The sequence below is a fragment of the Gavia stellata genome, chromosome 9 (genome assembly GCF_030936135.1).
Source record: "Gavia stellata isolate bGavSte3 chromosome 9, bGavSte3.hap2, whole genome shotgun sequence".
Classification (NCBI taxonomy): Eukaryota; Metazoa; Chordata; class Aves; order Gaviiformes; family Gaviidae; genus Gavia; species Gavia stellata.
This window is the reverse complement of record NC_082602.1, coordinates 176,659-196,142: the sequence shown is the minus strand read 5'-3', so window position 1 is coordinate 196,142 and position 19,484 is coordinate 176,659. Positions and strand designations below refer to the sequence as shown.

The 19,484-nt window shown below is 48.0% G+C and overlaps 1 protein-coding gene across 1 annotated transcript in view; it reads right to left on the bottom strand.

The window, feature by feature from the left end:
• CHUK (component of inhibitor of nuclear factor kappa B kinase complex) overlaps positions 1-19,437 on the bottom strand; it is a 32,228-nt gene extending 12,791 nt beyond the window's left edge. The window contains exons 1-12 of the mRNA XM_059820989.1: positions 19,279-19,437; positions 19,093-19,187; positions 16,634-16,748; positions 13,623-13,692; positions 9,990-10,078; positions 9,211-9,300; positions 8,453-8,577; positions 6,750-6,857; positions 5,049-5,184; positions 3,820-4,014; positions 3,335-3,437; positions 897-1,020 (exon numbers count right to left, since the gene is read on the bottom strand). Of these exons, the coding sequence (XP_059676972.1) occupies positions 897-1,020; positions 3,335-3,437; positions 3,820-4,014; positions 5,049-5,184; positions 6,750-6,857; positions 8,453-8,577; positions 9,211-9,300; positions 9,990-10,078; positions 13,623-13,692; positions 16,634-16,748; positions 19,093-19,187; positions 19,279-19,437 (1,409 nt within the window). The remainder of the gene's footprint in view (positions 1-896; positions 1,021-3,334; positions 3,438-3,819; positions 4,015-5,048; positions 5,185-6,749; positions 6,858-8,452; positions 8,578-9,210; positions 9,301-9,989; positions 10,079-13,622; positions 13,693-16,633; positions 16,749-19,092; positions 19,188-19,278) is intronic.
• Between the last annotated feature and the right edge of the window lie 47 nt (positions 19,438-19,484).

Sequence of the window (19,484 nt, the reverse complement as noted above, 5' to 3'; positions counted from 1 at the left end):
CTTGAGATGTATGACACTGCCCATTCTGTGATTCAATCACAGAACAAAACCCCACAAATATAACAAACAGTTCCACTCATTCTGTCACTTGTGAAACAACTATCCTGGGCTGCATTAGGAGGAATGTTGCCAGCAGGTCGAGGGAGGTGATCCTTCCCCTCTACTCAGTGCTGGTGGGGCCACACCTGGGTCCAGTTGTGGGCTCCCCAGCACACCAGAGACATGGACGTACTGGAGAGAGGCCAGTGAAGAGCCATGAAGATTATTAAGGGACTGGACTGTCTCTCCAACACGGAAACGCTGAGAGAGCTGGGACTGTTCAGCCCGGAGAAGAGAAGGCTGAGTGGGGATCAAAACAAACAAATACCCGAGGGGAGGGTGCACAGAGAACAGAGCCAGGCTCTTCTCAGCGGTGCCCAGTGACAGAAGAAGAGGCAAGGAGAAAAAAGTGACACACAGGAGGTTCTCTCTGAACATCAGGAAACCCTTTCTTAGTGTGAGGGTGACCGAGCGCTGGCACAGGTTGCCCAGAGAGGCTGTGGAGTCCCCATCCTCGGAGATATTTAAAAGCCATCCGGGCAAGTGACCCTGCTTGAGCAGGGGGGTTGGACTGGATGACCTCCAGAGGTCCCTGCCAACCTCAGCCATTCCGTAAGTCTGCGACTATATTCAAGGTTCAAGTTTTTTCAGTTATTATCAATGTCAGACACTCCGCAGTACAATTCCTGGAGTGGAATAAGCTCCCAGTGCAAATATGTTTTATAATGTGAAAGTATAGAAGAGCAGAGGGCTGTAAAACTTTGGGTAACCAAAACTCCCCGAGATGTACACTTCCATGCAAACAGCCTCTGTATTTGCAGAATACTGAATCTTCTGAATGAGGAGTAACAACTTACATGGCAGCTCTCTGGCCCTGGAAAAGCCTGCTATAATCTTCTTTTAGCCCAATCACGTAGTGAACTGCTTCTGCCCATACCTTGCGCAGCTGAGGAATTGGCAGTTGGATTTTACTATCCTGTACTGAATGCAAGAAAAACACAATTGTACACAAATGAAAGGACAACTCTAGAAAAAGACTTCAGTGCTTACAGCATTCCTAATTCCTGCTGCAGGTGCCTAAACTAAGGAATCAAGCCACATAAGAACCGCTCAATTTTTATCTGATGCTGTCTAAGCGTGAATAAGCTTTTCACGTTACAGCCCCCCAGGTATTTGACAGCCTGCTACTGGCCAGGCAACAGCTCATGTTTGAACTCACAGCTACAAGAGTACTGATTTCTTTGAGGACCGTGGCCTACTGGCACTAGCAGACACGGGGCACGCTGCACGGAACATGGCACGAGGGAGAACCCATGGGTGGTTTTACCCAAAAACTCTATCTAAAGCAGTTGCCCAAGCGAGCAAAGCAAATTTAATTGCTCCATTTAATCAACTGGTATTGGTCACTGTCTTGACGTGTTTCATCTGAAAACGTCTTAAAAATCTTTTGTACATTTTCTCCCAGATTCCTGATGTAGATCTTTAAGTGGAAAAGATGCAGAACTTCTGTGTGTTGCCCTAAAGAGACAGGGAACTGTCAGTATATTGGGATATCAAGAAACATGTTGTAAAAAGCCTTAGCTCCAACAGATTCAGCGCAATGATGCCACACCATGAGACTCACCAGAATAAAACAGCCCAGAACGCAGAAGAAAACCAATCAGAATAAACCTGAGCGACAGTAAAAGGAGAGAGGGAAAACCAGCACAATTTCTGCAAAGCCAGGCTAAAGAAAATTAAGCTACTTAACAGTAACTGTATGTCACAAGGCATCTCCTCTACATGCATTATCCCAGTAGATGCCTCCTGTCCCCTGAAACTATTTTTTCCTTCATAGAGATCCTTCACACAGGTATACTGGGTATATATATACCTTTATAAAAGGTATATTAGGTCCTGCAGATGACTGCTGTCATTTCAGGAGACATGCAAGGGAAGCTGTAAGCAGAGAAGCAGCTTTCATGCACGGCCTGAAAGTATACTGATGATGCCAGGGCCAGGCAGCAGCACCAGAACTCAAGAGGGTCCAACTGGAGCAGATCCCACCAGTATCCATGCAGCGACGGACAGGCTCTACTCCTAACGACTCAGGAGGAAGGAAGGGCCTGGACTTTTTCAGGCACTTGGCTCTGCTTGGTGAGACCAGAAGTAGGATCAATGCTATGGGGTTATGGACACATTATCACTAGAGCTGAAAACTGTCAGGAAGACAGTACAAGAGGTTTTGAACCTCTGGCCAGTGTCTCTGAAGACCAGCGTAACTCCTAACCTCCACAGGGGAATGACAGCAGTTCTGCCACTGGTGGAACAGAGCCAAACACACTGGCTGGCTCTGTGATCAGAACAAGGTGGATTTCCTCATATAGGGCCTGAATGATCAGTGGCACAGAATGAGGGACCTGTGCTTTCACTTAGGCAAGACACAAGAGATGGATCACAGCTGAAATGCAACTATCACAGGTAATCTGTATCCTCAGGATGCTGATATGGGGTTCAGAAGCATAAATCTAGGAGAGCTGTAGGAGGGCAACTGCTCATGAACATCCAAAGCACCCAATCTCAGGAGACAGGACTGCCAGGAGCTGAAACCTGATTGTACCTGTGCACAGGGAGGAAGAGAACGGCTTTGTGCACAACTTCTGCAGATGCTAAACCCTAAGATAAGAAGGTCCCTGACCCTTGGCACCACCAAAGGATGTCTGTGTGGGCTATCGCTCAAGTTCTGCGAACATCTCCTGATGTGATGTCACTGCAACACTCTGTGGGTGTGAAGGGACAAGACCCTTTAGCAGAGCAGAAGGCTGTGCCAATGAAATCACAGTCCCCAAGTCAGAATCTTCTTTCCAGGATGTAGTGTGCAAAAAAGCCAAAATAGCCAAAAGTTTCCCTCTCTAGGCTACGAGATTAGGTTGCACATATTCCTCCCAAGCCTTCAATCACATTGTGGTTCTGTTTAAGTGAGGCAATGCTTAGGTTTAGGTCTTTAGGTGGGGTAGATGCTGTTCAGCGCACAGAATTTAATACAAGAGCAAAAACCTTGAATGAATTCTTAAGTTGCTCTATGGGAGAGTTCCCAAAGGGTGGGGAATAAGTTCTCTGAACTGTTACATCTACAAAAAGTGGAGATATAGCACTGTAGATGAAACTTCGTTAGGCTACTCCAGGTTCTTAAATGGTCCTCTTTGAATTACACAGTGCCCTTCAAGCTAACGCACAGAGATTTGTAAGGCAAATCTACTTTCATGTTACATGAGAAGCAGCGCTTTCAGTTCCCAGCTTCCTCCAGCATACTTACCAATGTAATTTACACAGTCAGACAGACTCCGAGAAGCAAAGGGTCCATCATAGACAGTTTTGCTTTTATCAAACAAATAGACCATGTAGCTATCCCAGCCCCTCTGGTGAGAAAAGAGAAGAGAACATAAAAAGGAGAAATCCCAAACATAGCTCCTACTAACCCAGAGGGTCCTGGTTATGTCATGAACCACTTATTGTGGGCAGATACTCTTCTTATTAGGTGCCTTAAACCGATTTTTATAGATCCCACAGAAACAGACGACCCTTTGCTAGCAAGTTACTTTATTTAAATATTTAGGCAGAGTATAACTATAGGAATCTGCTTACACTGCCCGATAAAGGAAATAATGCTAGACCTTAAAAGTTACTACACTTACAGAGCAAACTGTCTCCAGTGGGAGAAGATTAAGGCAATCTATCTTCCCTAAGATTTTAAATACCCTGAGAATGTGAAAGATATTAAACAAACAGAATCATTCTTACCACGCCATCAATAACACACTGGGAAGCAGGTTTCCGAGGGTCCAGGCAAATCCCCGTTTCCAACAGCAACTCCTGATTTCCAGTACTTATTCCAGTTTCAAACTCAATCCGAATCTGAAGGGAATGAAGACTTTCCTCGGGATGCAAGAGAAATGAAACAATCTTGGCAGAGGTCATATTTAGGATGTGTACTATCTGTTAAAAGAGTACAAGTTGATTACAAGTCACCGGCTATCAAAGACAAAGGACACAAAGGCCTGGGAGGGAGTATGTAGCAATTAACATGTTAGACTGAGAGTACCATTTGAGTTTTAATGACTACAATAACCGAGTTCAGGAGTAAAGCCCCACATAATAAAACTCAAAGCCTGGGCCTGTAGCTTTTAACTTAATGTCAGAGGAAATTACAATCAAACGCTCTAATAGCCTTCACAAGCCATGCTGCAGCTTAATTACATCAAAAGAATGGTGACAAGCTAGCATAAACGCCGTCTTGAGCCTTGTTGTCTCTGGTGCTGGCCAGTACTGCTCCCAAAAAAGGGAGTTCTGTTTCCTTTAATCCCTCCATACAAAGCTGTTACATACAAGTGCTTGTCTCCGCACCGCTCTCACGGCCCTCTCTATAGTTTTACTGTATCTGGGCAGAGACTGTAGGACACACCACAATATACACATCTTGACAACTCCCAATTATGGGCACAATATTTTGTGTTTTGGGCTTTAATTCCTTTGGAATCCTTCCAGATCAGAGAAAATTATCCTCTGGATAATTTAACACATGCTTGCCTCAGCTAGTCTTACTCCAGCAAAGCTCCAATAATTAACTTGAAGGGGCAGAGTCAGGTGAATGTAATCTCTCTTCTACTAGAGCTACTACTATAGTACGTGGACCTGGAGGTCACAGCATCAGTAGTGGAGTTCAGGAAAACTGTTATTAGCAAATATGAAACCATTATCTGATCTTGGTGAGTCCTCTCTGAGATGACAGACAGTAATATAGGGTCATTATTCCACTTCAAGTGTAAAGCTAGAGATTAATATCGCTGGTGATATTTTGCCTTGTACTGGACAAGCTGTATACACGCTCGCTTCCGGATACCAAGAAAAACATTCCTCGTGATCCTGCAATTGGATGATGCCAGGATTATAGCTTTGCTCCACTGAATGCACTTTCTGTCCTCGGAGATGCTTTCAGTAGGCCTTTAAACCCAGTAACAACCCTCGCTCACCTTCAAATTCAGTATGTGATCCATTATTAGGAAACACTTTGGACGACTGGTCTCAGGATCTAAACCTCCACCCCTCTGTTGTGGATCCCAATTCAGCATCAGTTGCAACCAATTTTCCATCGGTTCTACAATCAAACTAAAACAAAAGGGCCGTAAGAAAGAGAAGGCAGATATTCTACAACACTCAGTCCATTTGGGAAACTAGGGTCTCACAACAGCAAGAAGGTTACAACTCTTTGGTTAGAGACTGTATGTGTGCAACATCCGCTGAACACGTGTGAAGAGCGGCGATTTCACCGCAGTCACTCGTCCTGACAGCAGGGAAAGCCTGGAAAGGGAGGAAGGCACATACAGAGTGAGCGTCCCCACCGTAACAACAATCTTCACTGACCTGAGCAGGAGCACACACCCACCCAATATACCTTGCATTACGCTTCTGACTCCTATTCATTGAGTCAAAAGTATCTTGATACATCAGTAAGGTGTGTCAAAATGGCTAAGGGGAAGAATTGTATTTTTGGTTCATTTTCCTCCAAAAACTATCTGATACACACGAATTTGAATAGTTTTCAAAGTCTTGTCTGCAGAATAACCATCCCCATGCTGCAGAGCCACCTGGAAGCTTCTCCTCCATGTTCATCCACGCAAGAAGCACGAAAGTTTATTGTCAAGAACGTCTTTAAAGACAGTACACAGTGCAAAAAGCCCAAAACGCTGGCATAAAGCCACTTCTTTCATTCTCAACTCCAGTACTTTTCCCAGAAATCTACCAGTGTCAGTGAGTTGAGCTGCATTGCTGGGCACATCTAAAAGACACAATTGCTAAGGAAGTGACAAATGATCAGACTCTGACTTGGTACAGACCAATTAATTCAGGTCGAAGGCTCTCCTGGAGGTCTTCGGTCTGAGCCCTAGCCCACAGCAGGGCCAGTGTCGCAGCTACAGCAGGCTGCTCAGGGCTGTGTCTGGGCGAGTCTGGGCAGTCCCCACAGACGGAGGTCGCCCACTGCTTGGGGCCCTGTCCCAGTGATGCATCACCAGCACGCGGAAACCTTTGTCCTGTGCCCAAATTTCATTTCCCTTGCTGTAACTTGAGCTGTTGCCTTTGGTCCTTTTGCTTTGCCCTCTGAGAAGAGCCTAGATCAGTTGTCTCTGTAACGCCCCAGTAGATAGCAGAAGACAAAATTATATCCCCCTTTGCCTTCTCTTTGCCAGATTGAAGAAGCCCACCTCACGGGCCCCTCCTTGTGCGCGCTATTCAACAAGCTCCGACCATCTTCGTGGCCTCTGCTGGACTTGCAGCAGTTTTCCCAGCACAAGTACTGGAAGCTTCTGCTTTCATGGAGCAGATAACTCAAGCACTTGGTTTATGCGATTCAATACCATCAAGTTATCAGGTAGATGTCACTCAGTGGCCTTGTGATAATGGGTGGAAAGCAGTCACAGAGTTCACGCTGCAAGGTGAATTGCCATCATCCCACGAACTTCAGGGTGAACTGCCATTGGAGAGCTCAAAGTATCAAAAAAGAGCCATGTGGCTACGGGCTATTCCTTAACAGCAAATGGGAGCTTGCCAGGAGCTTGAAACACTCCTTAGGAGAAAGAAGGAGCACCCCTCAGTGCTTGGGATAAAGGAGGAAGAATCCTCAGTTTAAAATACAAGCCAAAAATTATCACGTGTAGCCTCAAGGACACACTTACCCACAAAGGCTGTGAGGCTGTGGCAAGTGGGTACTAAAGCGAACCTCCCCATTCATCTCTTCAGAAGCAAAGATGTGCTTTGGATCCTTCTTCTTGATTTTTTCATGCCTAGAAAATAAAATCCTTTCTGCATATACTGACAACATTACCTTTGTAAAGGGCCAACTGAATACGGCAGCAGCAAAAAGTGCCACAGTCTAGTAGCTTTTAGAAAACAAACTCTTATTTCAGGACAAAGATGACATTTCCAAACAATCCATCCAGAACCCAAGCGGAAGAGGGAAGTCCTTGCAATTAACTCTGTCTCTGGCAACATTTTTGCACCTGCTTGCAGGGAGGCCTGGACAGCGTCAAACAAGAGGGTCAACAGGTAACAACAATTCCCTGACCACAGAGCAAGCCTGCACAATAAAATCAGCCTCTACACATTAATGAGACAGACAAGATTTCCAAGATTTCCATCTGGCAAATGCACTGCCCTTACCTTGATCCGAGCGAAGCATACAATATGTGTTAGAAACACAGCATGCTATTGGATCCGGTACCAGGGAAAGCATCACCAGCAACTCTGCCTCAGTTTCCTCACCTTGGCTCACTTCAGCGCTGGTGTGAACCTTGCCTAGAGCTCAGCTGCTCCCGGAGCAGCGGGCTTTCCCAGGGCAAGCCGACAGACATCAGTCAGCTGCGAGGCAGCTGAATGCTTCGTGCTCCTGGAGGCTGCCACCCTGCTCTCTGTCCCAGTCAGCCCCAACTGGAACTGAAGCTAAATGCGTGTGGCCTGCGCTGCTCCCTTCCTTCTTTTATGGATAGGGAAGAGCTGTTTCTAATCTCATTCATTCGTTTGTTTTCTACTACTTACATTAGGAAATCAAGTTTTCCATGTTGGAAAAAATGCAATGAATATCGAACTATTAAAATAATAAAATCCCAAGAATTAGCAGTTAAAAGGGAAACTATTGCAACATACAGGTTAAAATCATTTTTTGTTAACACAGAATAATTTTTGAAGCTAATACTTGCATAAAACCCTCAAATTTACCTTTTCTCCTGTTATTTCAACACTAACAGAAAAGCAAGTTTCATACTTTTCCTGTTGCAGAATCACCCTTTTAAAAATCAAGCTTATATACACTCCTGGTATTGCAAGGTAAAGATTGGAAATACAAAAATATGTATTTCTGCTCCTTCTTCCACCCCTCAAAAAGCAAGCAGAAACCTCCATACGCAGGTTGAAGTCTTCCAGTCATCACTTTTGTAAAGTTACTTACAAACACGTAAGTATGTGTTTGCTACACAGAACATGCTCTGTCTTGCTGTGTGTTATTACTAAAAATAAGTAACCTCACAGCCTAGGTGAACAAAGGACTGCATCACTCCTTCCCATTACATTCTTCTGACACCAGTACACAGACTAGTTTATAATTATATTTTTTTTTATTCAAATTTCACTTGTGAAGGAATTATGATGACCAGATGCTACCACACAACGTAATAAGCGCGTACTACGATATGTATAAATAGCCAATCGAACTGTCATTGATACTACCAAAGTATCGATGGCTTCTGCAAAGCTTAGCAGACCACCAGCCTCAGCACCTAACTAACAATAAATTTATCGCCCTGGTTCACGCTGCCACCTCACCACACGCAGTGGCTGTCATTCCTATTGCCTGGCATCACCACTTGCAGCGCAAATGTCTTACCAGGTAAACGGCTGTAGATTATGTAAGAAAGGTCTAAATCCTGCGATGCATTCAAACACCATCGTTCCAAAGCTCCAGTAATCAACAGTAACTGAGTAGGATTTATTCTCAAAGAGTTCCGGAGCCTAAAAAGGATCACAAAAAGACACTTTGAAAGTGGTATTTCAGGTCAACTATTTTCTTGCATTTCTGCAGAGACAAAGCTGCGTCTAGGCCTGGCCCCCAGTTCCAAGGCAGCACGGGGACCCCGATGCGGCCCCGCTTAAGCTGCCCGGTGGATAGGGGCCTGGAGCACCCAACTCACGAGGAGACAGGAGGCAGCTGGGCTTGTTGGGTCTGGCTGTGGGGAGGCTGGAGAGGGGCGTGGACTGAGAGCAGCCCCCGACTGTGGCACAGGAAGGGATGGACGGGGCCAAACTTATCTTGGAAGTGACAGGCGATACAATGAGGGGCAACAGCCCCAGATCACCGTCTGGGAGGTTCAGGTTGGACCTGAGGAAACACTTCTTCCCCTGGAGAGGGAACACCCTTGGGACAGGTCCCTGGGAAGGTGCAGGATCTCCATTTTTGGAGGTTTCAGGGTGTGGCTGGGCCAAGCCATACCTGCCCTGACCTAGTGCTGGTCACAGTCCTGCTGTGAGCAGGAGGCTGGACAAGGGACCTCTGTAGGTTCCTTCTGACACATACTTCTGTGATTCTAAAAAATGTGGCAATACCACATCACTTGTATACATGGGAAAAAAAAAAAAAAGTCTTACCAAATATTGTAATGTTCCAACAAATGAAGTGCATAAACTTCCTTGATCCAGATCCTTTGCATATCCCAGGTCTATTATTTTGTGAACAATCTGTAGACAGTTTAAACAGTTCATCAGAAGAGCAAATTAAGTGAAAAAACCCAACAAACAACCCAAAATCTATACAGTGACATCCACAGCATACACTCAAGAAGAAAGCCAGAATGGAAATTCTGGAGAAAAGTCCACAGTGAAACGTCGACATGTGACACAGTGTTAAGGCTGTTTCACCACATAAGCTAGCGCTGTCCACCTATCTCAACTTAGACTTGACTTTATTTAAAGCAGCTTCCCAGTTACAGCTTGGCCGAACAGAGTATCTAACTTTTTATCTGGGGACTGAAAGTTATTTGTGTAAAGAGTAACAACAGAGAAAACAAATTTCACTACGAAATCCATTAGGCTGACCCTCTGAACTAGCTTGATTTTACTTGCAGCCCTCAAAGCCACAAACACAGGGATAGGCTACAATCTCGCATCATTCATGTTCAGTTGCAGGCAGCGTTCCTGAATGGAAGCAAAAGTTGGGGTTTTTTAATGAAAAGGATTTAAGAATAAGCAAAATAGGATTTGTGGCTCCAAGGAGACGTAAACTTTTAGTAAATTCACAGCTGAGTTTTCAGTTCAGTTCAATGCCACAAACTACTTGCTCTCTTTTATTTCTCTCAGGTAAAACAAAGCTACTGACAACTTCCAGAAATGACAGCGGGAACACGACTGCCAGAGGCCACCTGACTTACCTTCCCACCTTCATCCTGAAGAACAATATTTTCAGGCTTTAAATCTCTGTGTATAATTCTGTTTTCATGCAAATACTGGATACCAGACCCTGAAAGACACGTGTTTGATTTAATAGAAAATAAACTCAGACTGATTAAAGATACATCTGATAAAAATCTAATATCCCTGACTTTGGGGTTGACATAAATAAATTTTCATTTTAAAGCATCATTTTAACCAGTGACTTAAAAGATTCGTCAGATTTATGCCAGGACTGAACTAGCTCTGCTCCTCTGCTCTGCAGAAGTGGAGGTTGCTACAGAGTTCAGACCTCGTGGCATAACCGGAGCTCACATCTCTTGCCCCTAAGGCAAGAGAGAAGGCAGCTCAATTCTTCTCAAACTGCAGAGTTACAAAATGAACCACAGCACACAGACAAGCAGAACAGGTCTCCAAAATGTGCAGGCAGCTTGAAACAGCTCTGCATGTCCTCTAGCCTAAGATCTTGGTAAATTAACACAAGATAACAAAAAGACCTCTTTATATATGTGAGCACATTATGCAAGGTGCTGATGAAAGAAAGCACTGAAATTAATTAAGCAAATGAAACAAGTCGAGTTTCCTTTTGACCTAAAACTACTGCCAAACAGTGGCTTATAGACCTTCTAGTAAACTTCCACCACTGCCAAAGCACCACAACCGCAAACCACCCCCATCAGGGAAGGGACCGTCCACCTGCGATGAAGCAGAAGTACGGCTGGAGCTAAAAACTGATTCCTGGGCAGCCTCTGGTTAACGCTATGTGGAGCAGCTGACCGAGGTGCCTCCACCAATGCCCCGGTCAGTATTAGCAACACTGAACTTAGGGGCTCAAGGCTTCCCCTCTGCTGGTGGGGGAGTGCTGTGCTCAAAGTAGCACCACTTCTGCCACTCCCACCGCTAAAAACGAAATCCCATGATCGCTTGAAGCTAATCCACGTGGGGGCTGTCCCCAGAAGGAACACAGGTTCCCAAACTCTCCTTTCCCAGAAGCAATTTCCATGGCAGCACAAGCATTTATGGCATCGTGTGATCAGCCTGATCCTGGGAAACTACCAAGAAAAAAAATAATCAGGTTTTAGCCAGGCTGGTTTCCAAGACCTGCTCCTCACCTGGGTATGGGAGTGGCTGCAATAGGGGAGGGAATGGGAGCACACGCCCAAGAAAAGGCAAAGAGCAGGACTTTGCCTTGTGGCAACAGTCCACACTTGAACTGCCTCGAGGGGATTGTGGAGCCACTAATGAAAAAAGAAACAAGAGAAATTCTGCCTGCGGGAAGGGGAGAATAATTCACTACCGGTCCACCCAAATAACAACACTGGCTGCTAAATAAAAGATTATCAAGCAAGTGTCTGCCACAGCACATAGTGGCAGACAAAACAGCAGAAGACGACTTTGTTTTTTAAGTCACGATTTTTCAGTCTTGGAGATGTGCAACTGGCAATAAAAGAAAAGGTCCCATGAAAGGCCCAAGGCAGGTGTTGTATTTTCTCATCTCCATTATGGGGTATTTCAAATTTTCCAGTGCAAAAGATATTCTGACTGCATATTGTGTAAAGTCTACTTCTAACTGGCCGTGACTGTAAATTCTTTATGGGGTTATTTTAAGAGAAATATTCAACCAACATGCCTTGCCCACAGTTCAAACATACGCTCCCATTGGGGAGTAAGTCCCCAACCTTCACTGATTTACCAATCATATATACATTTTACAGCTTCTAACTTGCATTTCTTCTCCACTGCATTTTCAAATCTTTGCCAAAGACATGCCAAAGGCACTCAACTTATTATGAACACAACAGACCCCGTTCTGCAGGTGGAAGGGGAACAAGGATGAAGGAAGGCAGGGTTACGCTTGATTTCTGGACCTCAACTGCAAGCCCTCTGAGCACTGAAAGGACAGAAGCCCAGGCCAATACGTTCAAAATGCTTTCTCATGCCAAAACCAGCTCCATTCCTACAAGTACAGATGGCTTTTCTGTAAGAGATCTAAAAAAACAAGGCACTCTACTGAGGAGCTGTCCTGGAAAGCCTACTTGCTAGAGAAACCATCTGTAGGCATCACCCTCAATCAGATGACTTGTCCTCCCCAGGGTGTCCAAGAAGCCGGGCACTTCCTCATGGACAGGAAGGCCAGTTTGAACTCTCACATTTTTTATTTTCTCACAGTGCTCTTGGTGGTCAAGAATTTGGCATCAAGCAAGCTAAAGCTCAACAGTTTGAAAAATGAGGTATTTGATGAAACGCTTCTGGAGACCATCAAGTTTGTGTCACAGAATGATTTCCACGAATTACTACAGCCTTGGGAAATGGCTTTAAAGCAGGCACCCAAAGGTATCAAATTAACTTGCTCCCTATGAGCAGTGCTGTCACCTTGGGCTGCTCCCATCCTGTATGGATTTGCTGCCTGCTCCCTTTCTGAACTCCAGAATCTGAAATCCACATGATGTCAGACACTTTCTGTAACGCAGATCAAGTTGATGTCTGACTAATTCTCATCTTGTCATCACTCTGCCTCCCTGAAGGCTGCCTCGGGACCCTCCCTAGGGCCATGCACAGCACAACAGCAGCGTTGGTGGGAAAGGAGGATTCTCCTCCAACCTTGCGCTTCAACCTCCCATGGCGCAACACAGGGCTGGTGCCCCTTGTTACACTGCTCACCAAGTACAGTTTGGTCCCATTCATCACCTTTGCACCTGCCCTTTCCGTAGCCACAAGCTGCTCTCAGACCCTCCTCAGCCTCCCTGCAGTCAGACCCAACAAGCCCATCTCCTGGTGGGTCGGGTGCTCCAGGCCCTGGGCAGTCTTTGGTGGGCCTTGGCAGGATCTCCACATCCCTCTGGAACTTGGGGCCAGATGTGGACAACTGTATCCAGATGTAGCCTCCCCAGTGCTGAGTAAAGGAGACAATGATCTCCATCACTGTACTAGCCACAACTAATGCAGACCAACAGAATTGCTCTTCCAAAATTAGAAGCTTCTCAACATTTAGGTGCGCTTATTTTGGGATTGCCTAACTAATTAACCCTCAGCTGAGAAAAAAAATCATTAGCCAGAAGATTGCTGGACCAGCCACAGCATGGTTGGCTTCCTCTTCTGCTATGCTCTTACCTGCCTTGCTCTCAGCTCCACTCCAGTTTATCATCTCCTCTGTACTGTCACCCTGAACAAACAAAATTTCCCTCCTACTAAGCAAACCCTACACAGAGAAACTGCAGGGCAGCTTTGGCACTTCTCACGGTTCTTGCTTTTTGGCTTGTAAAAGTTACGTTCCTTCAAGTGACAAGCAGTTTGGCATCTCCAGAGCCATGAACAGAAACAGGGTTTGAATGGAAAACCATGACCGTAACAAAACCTTCAGGTCATAGCTCTCTACAACTGACCACTACACAGCTTTTCCAATCCCATTCCACAGACACGTCATTAGTGCAAGCTTCTTGTGTCTGTGACCAGCGGGGATACCAAGTCCTTCCTCTGGCATAGAGACCTGATTTGTTTTAACACCCTGTTCTCGTTAGTCCCCTTTTCAAAGTCAGCTGAAAAAGCAAAATGCCATTACACATAATAAAAAAACCCCCCCAAAAAAAACACAAGAAAGGCATTAGTCTACGTACCAATGTCGCTAAGCAGAGAAAGTATTTGACTTTCCTTAAGTCCGCAGCAGTTTTCTGGTTTGTTTAGCAACTACAGTAAAGAAAAAGATGTTTAGACCCACAGTGTAACAGTTAACAGTCAAGAACAACATCTTCCATCCCCTGCTGACATGACACAGAAAACAGCACAGCTCAAATACAACTCCAGCTGGATGAGGTAGTTGGCTTTATGACATAAAAGAATGGGGGAAAAAGAAAACAGCTCGGACAAAATGAAAATTCATTGCACAGAGAGGGGGTTGAAAAGAAGATTTGGACTGCTAGAATAATACCACAAAAGCATGAAAGCCATCAGAAAGCAAACAGGCAAGAGACACAGGCAGGGCCACATGGCTGCAGGCAACGGGGATCCTGAGGTTCCTGGAATCTGCTTGTTCCTCATCTGCTGAAGTTTGGCTCGATGGCATTTGGGAACACCCCAAATACCTGAAGCAGGACTGCTGCTTGGAAGAACAGCTCTCCAGTGAGGAAAATAAACTGAGTGACAAAAAGCAAAAGGAATGGATACGCATCTGAGCCCTTGGCATTCAAACACCGGTCACGATAAAAGGATGAGAAGGGAAACCAAGAGGTTAACTCCTAAATTCAGTGTAGGCCACAGAAGAAGATCGATGCAGTCGTTTACAGCTCCCAAACAGCCCAACTGCCCCAAAGCAATTGCTGCTTTAATCTGAACAAGCTGACCATGGACTCTAACAAACCCTGTTCTTCTCAGTGTGCTGTACACCCAAGTGATACCCCATGCTATGGAAAAACTACCCAGGTATCAGCCCCCGCTGCAAGAGGCTGCCAAACACTCTGCAGCCACCTCCGCCGTCACCCGTAGTCAGTCCCCAACTCTGCCTGAGCCCTGCAGGGTCCGAGGCACAGTACCAGCCACCCACCTCATAGTCAGGCACTTTAAAACCAGCAAAGGGCACATTCTCCGGTAACGGTGCTCTTGTCGCAGGCTGCCCCACTCCACACAAGTCACCTTGTTCGGCTCAGAGCGCTCGATGGCTGGCTAGCTCTGCCCTGGGACACTGTCTCCCTCCTGACTGCCCTCCCACAATGAGAAGAAGCTGCTCGACACTTCAGCACGCTGGTTCCTAGGTCACCCACCTAGTTAATCCTCAGCTAAAAAGCAGATCATTGGCCTGTGGATCACTGGAGTGTGCACAGCATGGACCATGCTCTGAACTCTCAACCCTGCCTCCGCTGTAAGGTGCCTCTTCATATCTCACTTGCCCTGAATTGTTCTCTTCCTTTAGTGAAAGGTATGGTAGAAGCACCGTAGGAAACCCCCTCATAACCACTGTCTTAATGATCTGTCAACAAGTAGCTTCAGCAATTTCCTGCATATGCCCCAAGTCAATCAATGTGCGATCTGATTTTTTGATCACTACAGTGAAGGCTTTTGCAGATGACTGAGGTACACCTCTGTACTGCAGCCACCCCTCCCATGATGCATCCTCATGTTTTTGCCTGCCTCCCACACTTCAGGCACAATCAGTAGTCAAACCTCTATGGGGGAGAAGCCAAACTTCAACATCTCACTCCTTTAAGTTCTGGGCAGATGTGCTGAACAACAAAGGAGGAGAGGGGCAAAGTCAGAAATCAAGCTCAGAGCCCACAACACTACCCTGAAAGAGCACAAGCATAAACGTGTGTGTGGCCCATAGAGAGAAGCAGATGCTTTTCCAGGCTTTATGGAACATTGCAGATGTGCAATGAGAAATTAATAGCAGTGCAAAACACAAATGAGGCCAAGTGAGTGTAAGAGAAAGATTTAAAGAAAAGCGGGATCACAAATAAAAAAAAAATGCATTTTTTTTTCTTTAAGCAATGAAGCATTACATGCGCTCAAATGAAATTAAGCACATTACTTCCTAAATTGTCCCAGCATCTATGCAACATCTAAGGATTCATTAGAAATTAAATGATCAAATCCTGCATTGCAAATAGAGCTAATGTAACCCCAAATTTCTTGGCCAGGGTCTCCAATTTACCTTCAAGTAGTCTCAACTTTTACTGCAAGAATACAACATCCAAGTGTCACTGAGAACGTGGTCAGCTACGTGCGTTTGCAACATCCAAATGCTATATTCATATATACTTGCTTCCTTTCATGGCCAACCTTCAAATTGTCTCTTAAAATTGTCCCTACGGTTTTAAACAACTCAAGTGAGGCTCAGTAAATTACTAATACACTAGCTGCTATTGCAGATATGCGGTTATTGCACTGTTGAATGCAGGAACCTGCTCATGTTCCTCCAGTGCTATTTAACACCAGCAACAAAAGCAGCAACAGAAAAACAAGCTTCCTGATCACTTAGATGAGGTGATTTCTAAGCAAACCTTAATCAACAGGGATTTGCTTCTTCACCCCTATACAAATAGCTGCTTCCTGAATCCAGCTGCAATGGAAAGGGAGTATAAACTCTATCGGGCCATGCAGCTGCTGCCTGGGGAACTACTGAAAGGTTCCTTTACTCTGGGGTGTCGCTGCTTTGCGGAAGGGCAGTTCCCAGTTCAGCAGGAAACAGGGAAATCTCTGAAGTCCTGGAGGCCCCAATCCGGTACCAAAAGGATCCTTCCCTGTGCTGTGAGCAATATAACACTGGATACACGTGAATCAAAACCAGATCAGACCCCAAACAGACGGAGACACATGGCAGCAAAGCCAAACACGCTGGCTGCAAGTATCTAGGCTGCGGGAAGTTGTATTAATGCTAAAGCAGTTCCATGAAAGGACACACTGCTTCACGATAAAAGAGTATCTACCCTTAGATTGCTCCCTGTCCTCCGGTTTCAAAAACACAAGCCTTATTTCCCACGCGTGGTTTTTTCCCACTTTACATTTACTTCCCCACACCTGTACCTAGAAAGAGAAGTGCCACAGAACATACATGGTTTCACAGACAACCACAGTTACAGAAACAGCATTAACTCCACTTATTCTGCTACATATTGCAAAGCAAAGCAGACATTACCTTCCGGAGGTCACCCCCTGAACAATATTCCATTGCCAGAAGAGGAACGTCGTTAACCAGAAAGTTCATCTCCTCGGGAACTTCACAGGCTCTTACTACATTGGGATGGTTCAACCTAAGCACATGGAAAGCTGGATGAAAACTCTGACTCCTCTTTTGGAAGAATGAGACAACGGATTGTCAACCAACCATGTTTCAGGTACAATTTCTGCTCCCCAAATGTATCCTCGCGGAGAAGCACGCTCTGCAACTGGTATGTACCAGTATCTAAACGCACAAAATCCGTATCTTGGGAATACACAAACCAGCGACGAGCAGAACCAACGTCTCAAAGTCAAGGTACAGGATTTCTGATGATGGGGATCCGGGCTCAAGTTCTGGATTCCTGCACGTTCCTGGCAAAGTCGTTACGTATGTTCTGCACGTGGGGACAGTCTCCCCCCGACCCAAGGGTTTCATAGGAATCTGTTAACGCTTGTGCAACTGTACTAGGGAGGTGGAACCAGGCAGGTGGAATCCACCTACACGGGGAAGGGTTCATTTCTGCAACTGAATTCAAACAGCTGCTTCCTGACTGTCTCTAGTATACGTTACTCTTGGGAATAAAAGGCACATCCAGAAGGAACTGAAGACAAATGACTTCCACGTGCACCTTCCAAAGCCTCTGGAAGCCACCACAAGAGCAGCTGTAGCTGTGCAGCTCAGCACTTGTATCCAGAAAAAGAATGTGGTGAAAATGCTAACAAGAACGGCGATCACCAAGCCCTGACCTACAAACCCAGGTTGCCCGCAAATGGCTTCCTCCCATGTTAGTGGAAACAGCAAGCAGGCGAGGGTGACGAGAGGGCAGAGCAGGAGCTCCGTGAAGCAGGGGCACTGCAGGCCTTGGTGAGGACAACTCGGAAGAAAACTGAGCAACATCCCTGCTCCCACCAGTGGGATGGAGCACTTCACGCTCTGGGATATCTCTCAAAAGGGAGGAAGAATTCTCAGGATGAGGGAACAACTGTATGAGACCCCGACACCCAGAGCTACCGCTCACATCCACGAGGAAAAACTTGGCCAGGTCTGGTTTACAGGTACTTCCGAGTGGCACGCTGGAGAGAGGGATGGTGGGCAGCACAGAATACGCGGTTTCTCACGAGAAAGTGTTAGGAGACGTTATTCTATACGTGTGGGAGCGTGACAGAAAGCAAGCAATTCCTAGCTCCCCGTTTGCTAAATCAAAGATGAACGCACCACACGCTGTGGGAACATGCGGATGTTCTCATGTCACCGCATTAAAACTCAACATACCGCGTGGCGTGAGTTTGGAGGAATTTAGGTATCACGAAGGGATGGACAAACAGCCCAGGCAGCCCAAGAGTGCAGAGGGTCCAGACATCGCTAGGTGCCAAGCCAAGGCATCAGCTAGCGCACCAGAGCAGAAGCGCTTGGACATCTTGGGACGACAGATAAACCAACGCAGAGCTGCCAGGTGACAGGCAGGCCTTCACCCCAGCTGGTTCAGGGGACGGCTGTCCCCATGCCCCGGTCCCTCAGGCCGGTTAGTTCAGGGGCTGAGGCTGGCTGTCCCCATGCCCTGGTCCCTTGGGCCAGCTGTCCCCGCGCCCCGGTCCCTCGGGCCGGCTGTCCCCAGGGCCAGGGGCCGTCTGTCCCCGCACCCTGGCCCCTCAGGCCGGCTGTCCCCATGCCCCGATCCCTCGGGACGGCTGGCTCAGGGGCCAGTGACCGGCTGTCCCGTGCCCCGGTCCCTCAGCCTGGCTGTCCCCATGCCCTGGTCCCTCGGCCGGCTGTCCCCGCACCCCGGTCCCTCTGACCGGCTGTCCCCATGCCCTGATCCCTCGGGCCAGCTGTCCCCATGCCCTGGTCCCTCAGGTCGGCTAGTTCAGGGGCCGGGGCTGGCTGTCCCCATGCCCCGGTCCCTCAGGTCGGCTGTCCCCATGCCCCGGTCCCTCGGGCCGGCTGTCCCCATGCCCCGGTCCCTCGGGCCGGCTGTCCCCGCACCCTGGTCCCTCAGGCCGGCTGTCCCCATGCCCTGATCCCTCAGGCCGGCTGTCCCCGCGCCCCGATCCCTCGGGCTGGCTGGCTCAGGGGCCGGCTGTCCCGTGCCCCGGTCCCTCAGCCTGGCAGTCCCCATGCCCCGGTCCCTCGGCCGGCTGTCCCCGGGGCCAGAGGACGTCTGTCCCCACACCCCGGTCCCTCAGGCCGTCTGTCCCCATGCCCCGGCCCCTCAGACTGGCTGTCCCCATGCCCTGATCCCTCAGGTCGGCTGTCCCCATGCCCCGGTCCCTTGGGCCGGCTGTCCCGCGCCCCGGTCCCTCAGACCGGCTGTCCCCGGGGCCAGGGGCCGTCTATCCCCATGTCCCGGTCCCTCAGGCCGGCTGTCCCCATGCCCCGGTCCCTCAGGCCGGCTGTCCCGGGGCCGCCGGGCCCCGGCTGTGCCCCGCCGCACTCACTTCTTCATGATGTCGATCTCGTGGCACCAGCGGTCCTTGTTCTTGACGCTGAGCTCCAACCGGCAGGACTTGATGGCCACCCGGGCGCCCGAGTCCTGCGGGACACAGCGCCGTCAGCCGCCCGGCCCGGCCCGGCCCTCCCCGCCGCCGCCCGGCCCCGCTCCGCTCCGCTCCGCGCCGCCCCACCTGGTGCTGGTAGAGGCAGACGTTACCGAAGCCGCCGGTGCCCAGGCGATCGCGCATCTCCCAGGGCCCGCAGCCGCCCGCCGGCTGCCCCCGCAGCGCCGCCCCGCCGGGGGCCCGCTCCGCGCCGCCGCCGGGCCCGGGGGGGGCGCCCCGCTCCATCGCGCCGCAGCCACTCGGCGCCACCGGCACTCCGCCTTTATTGCCGC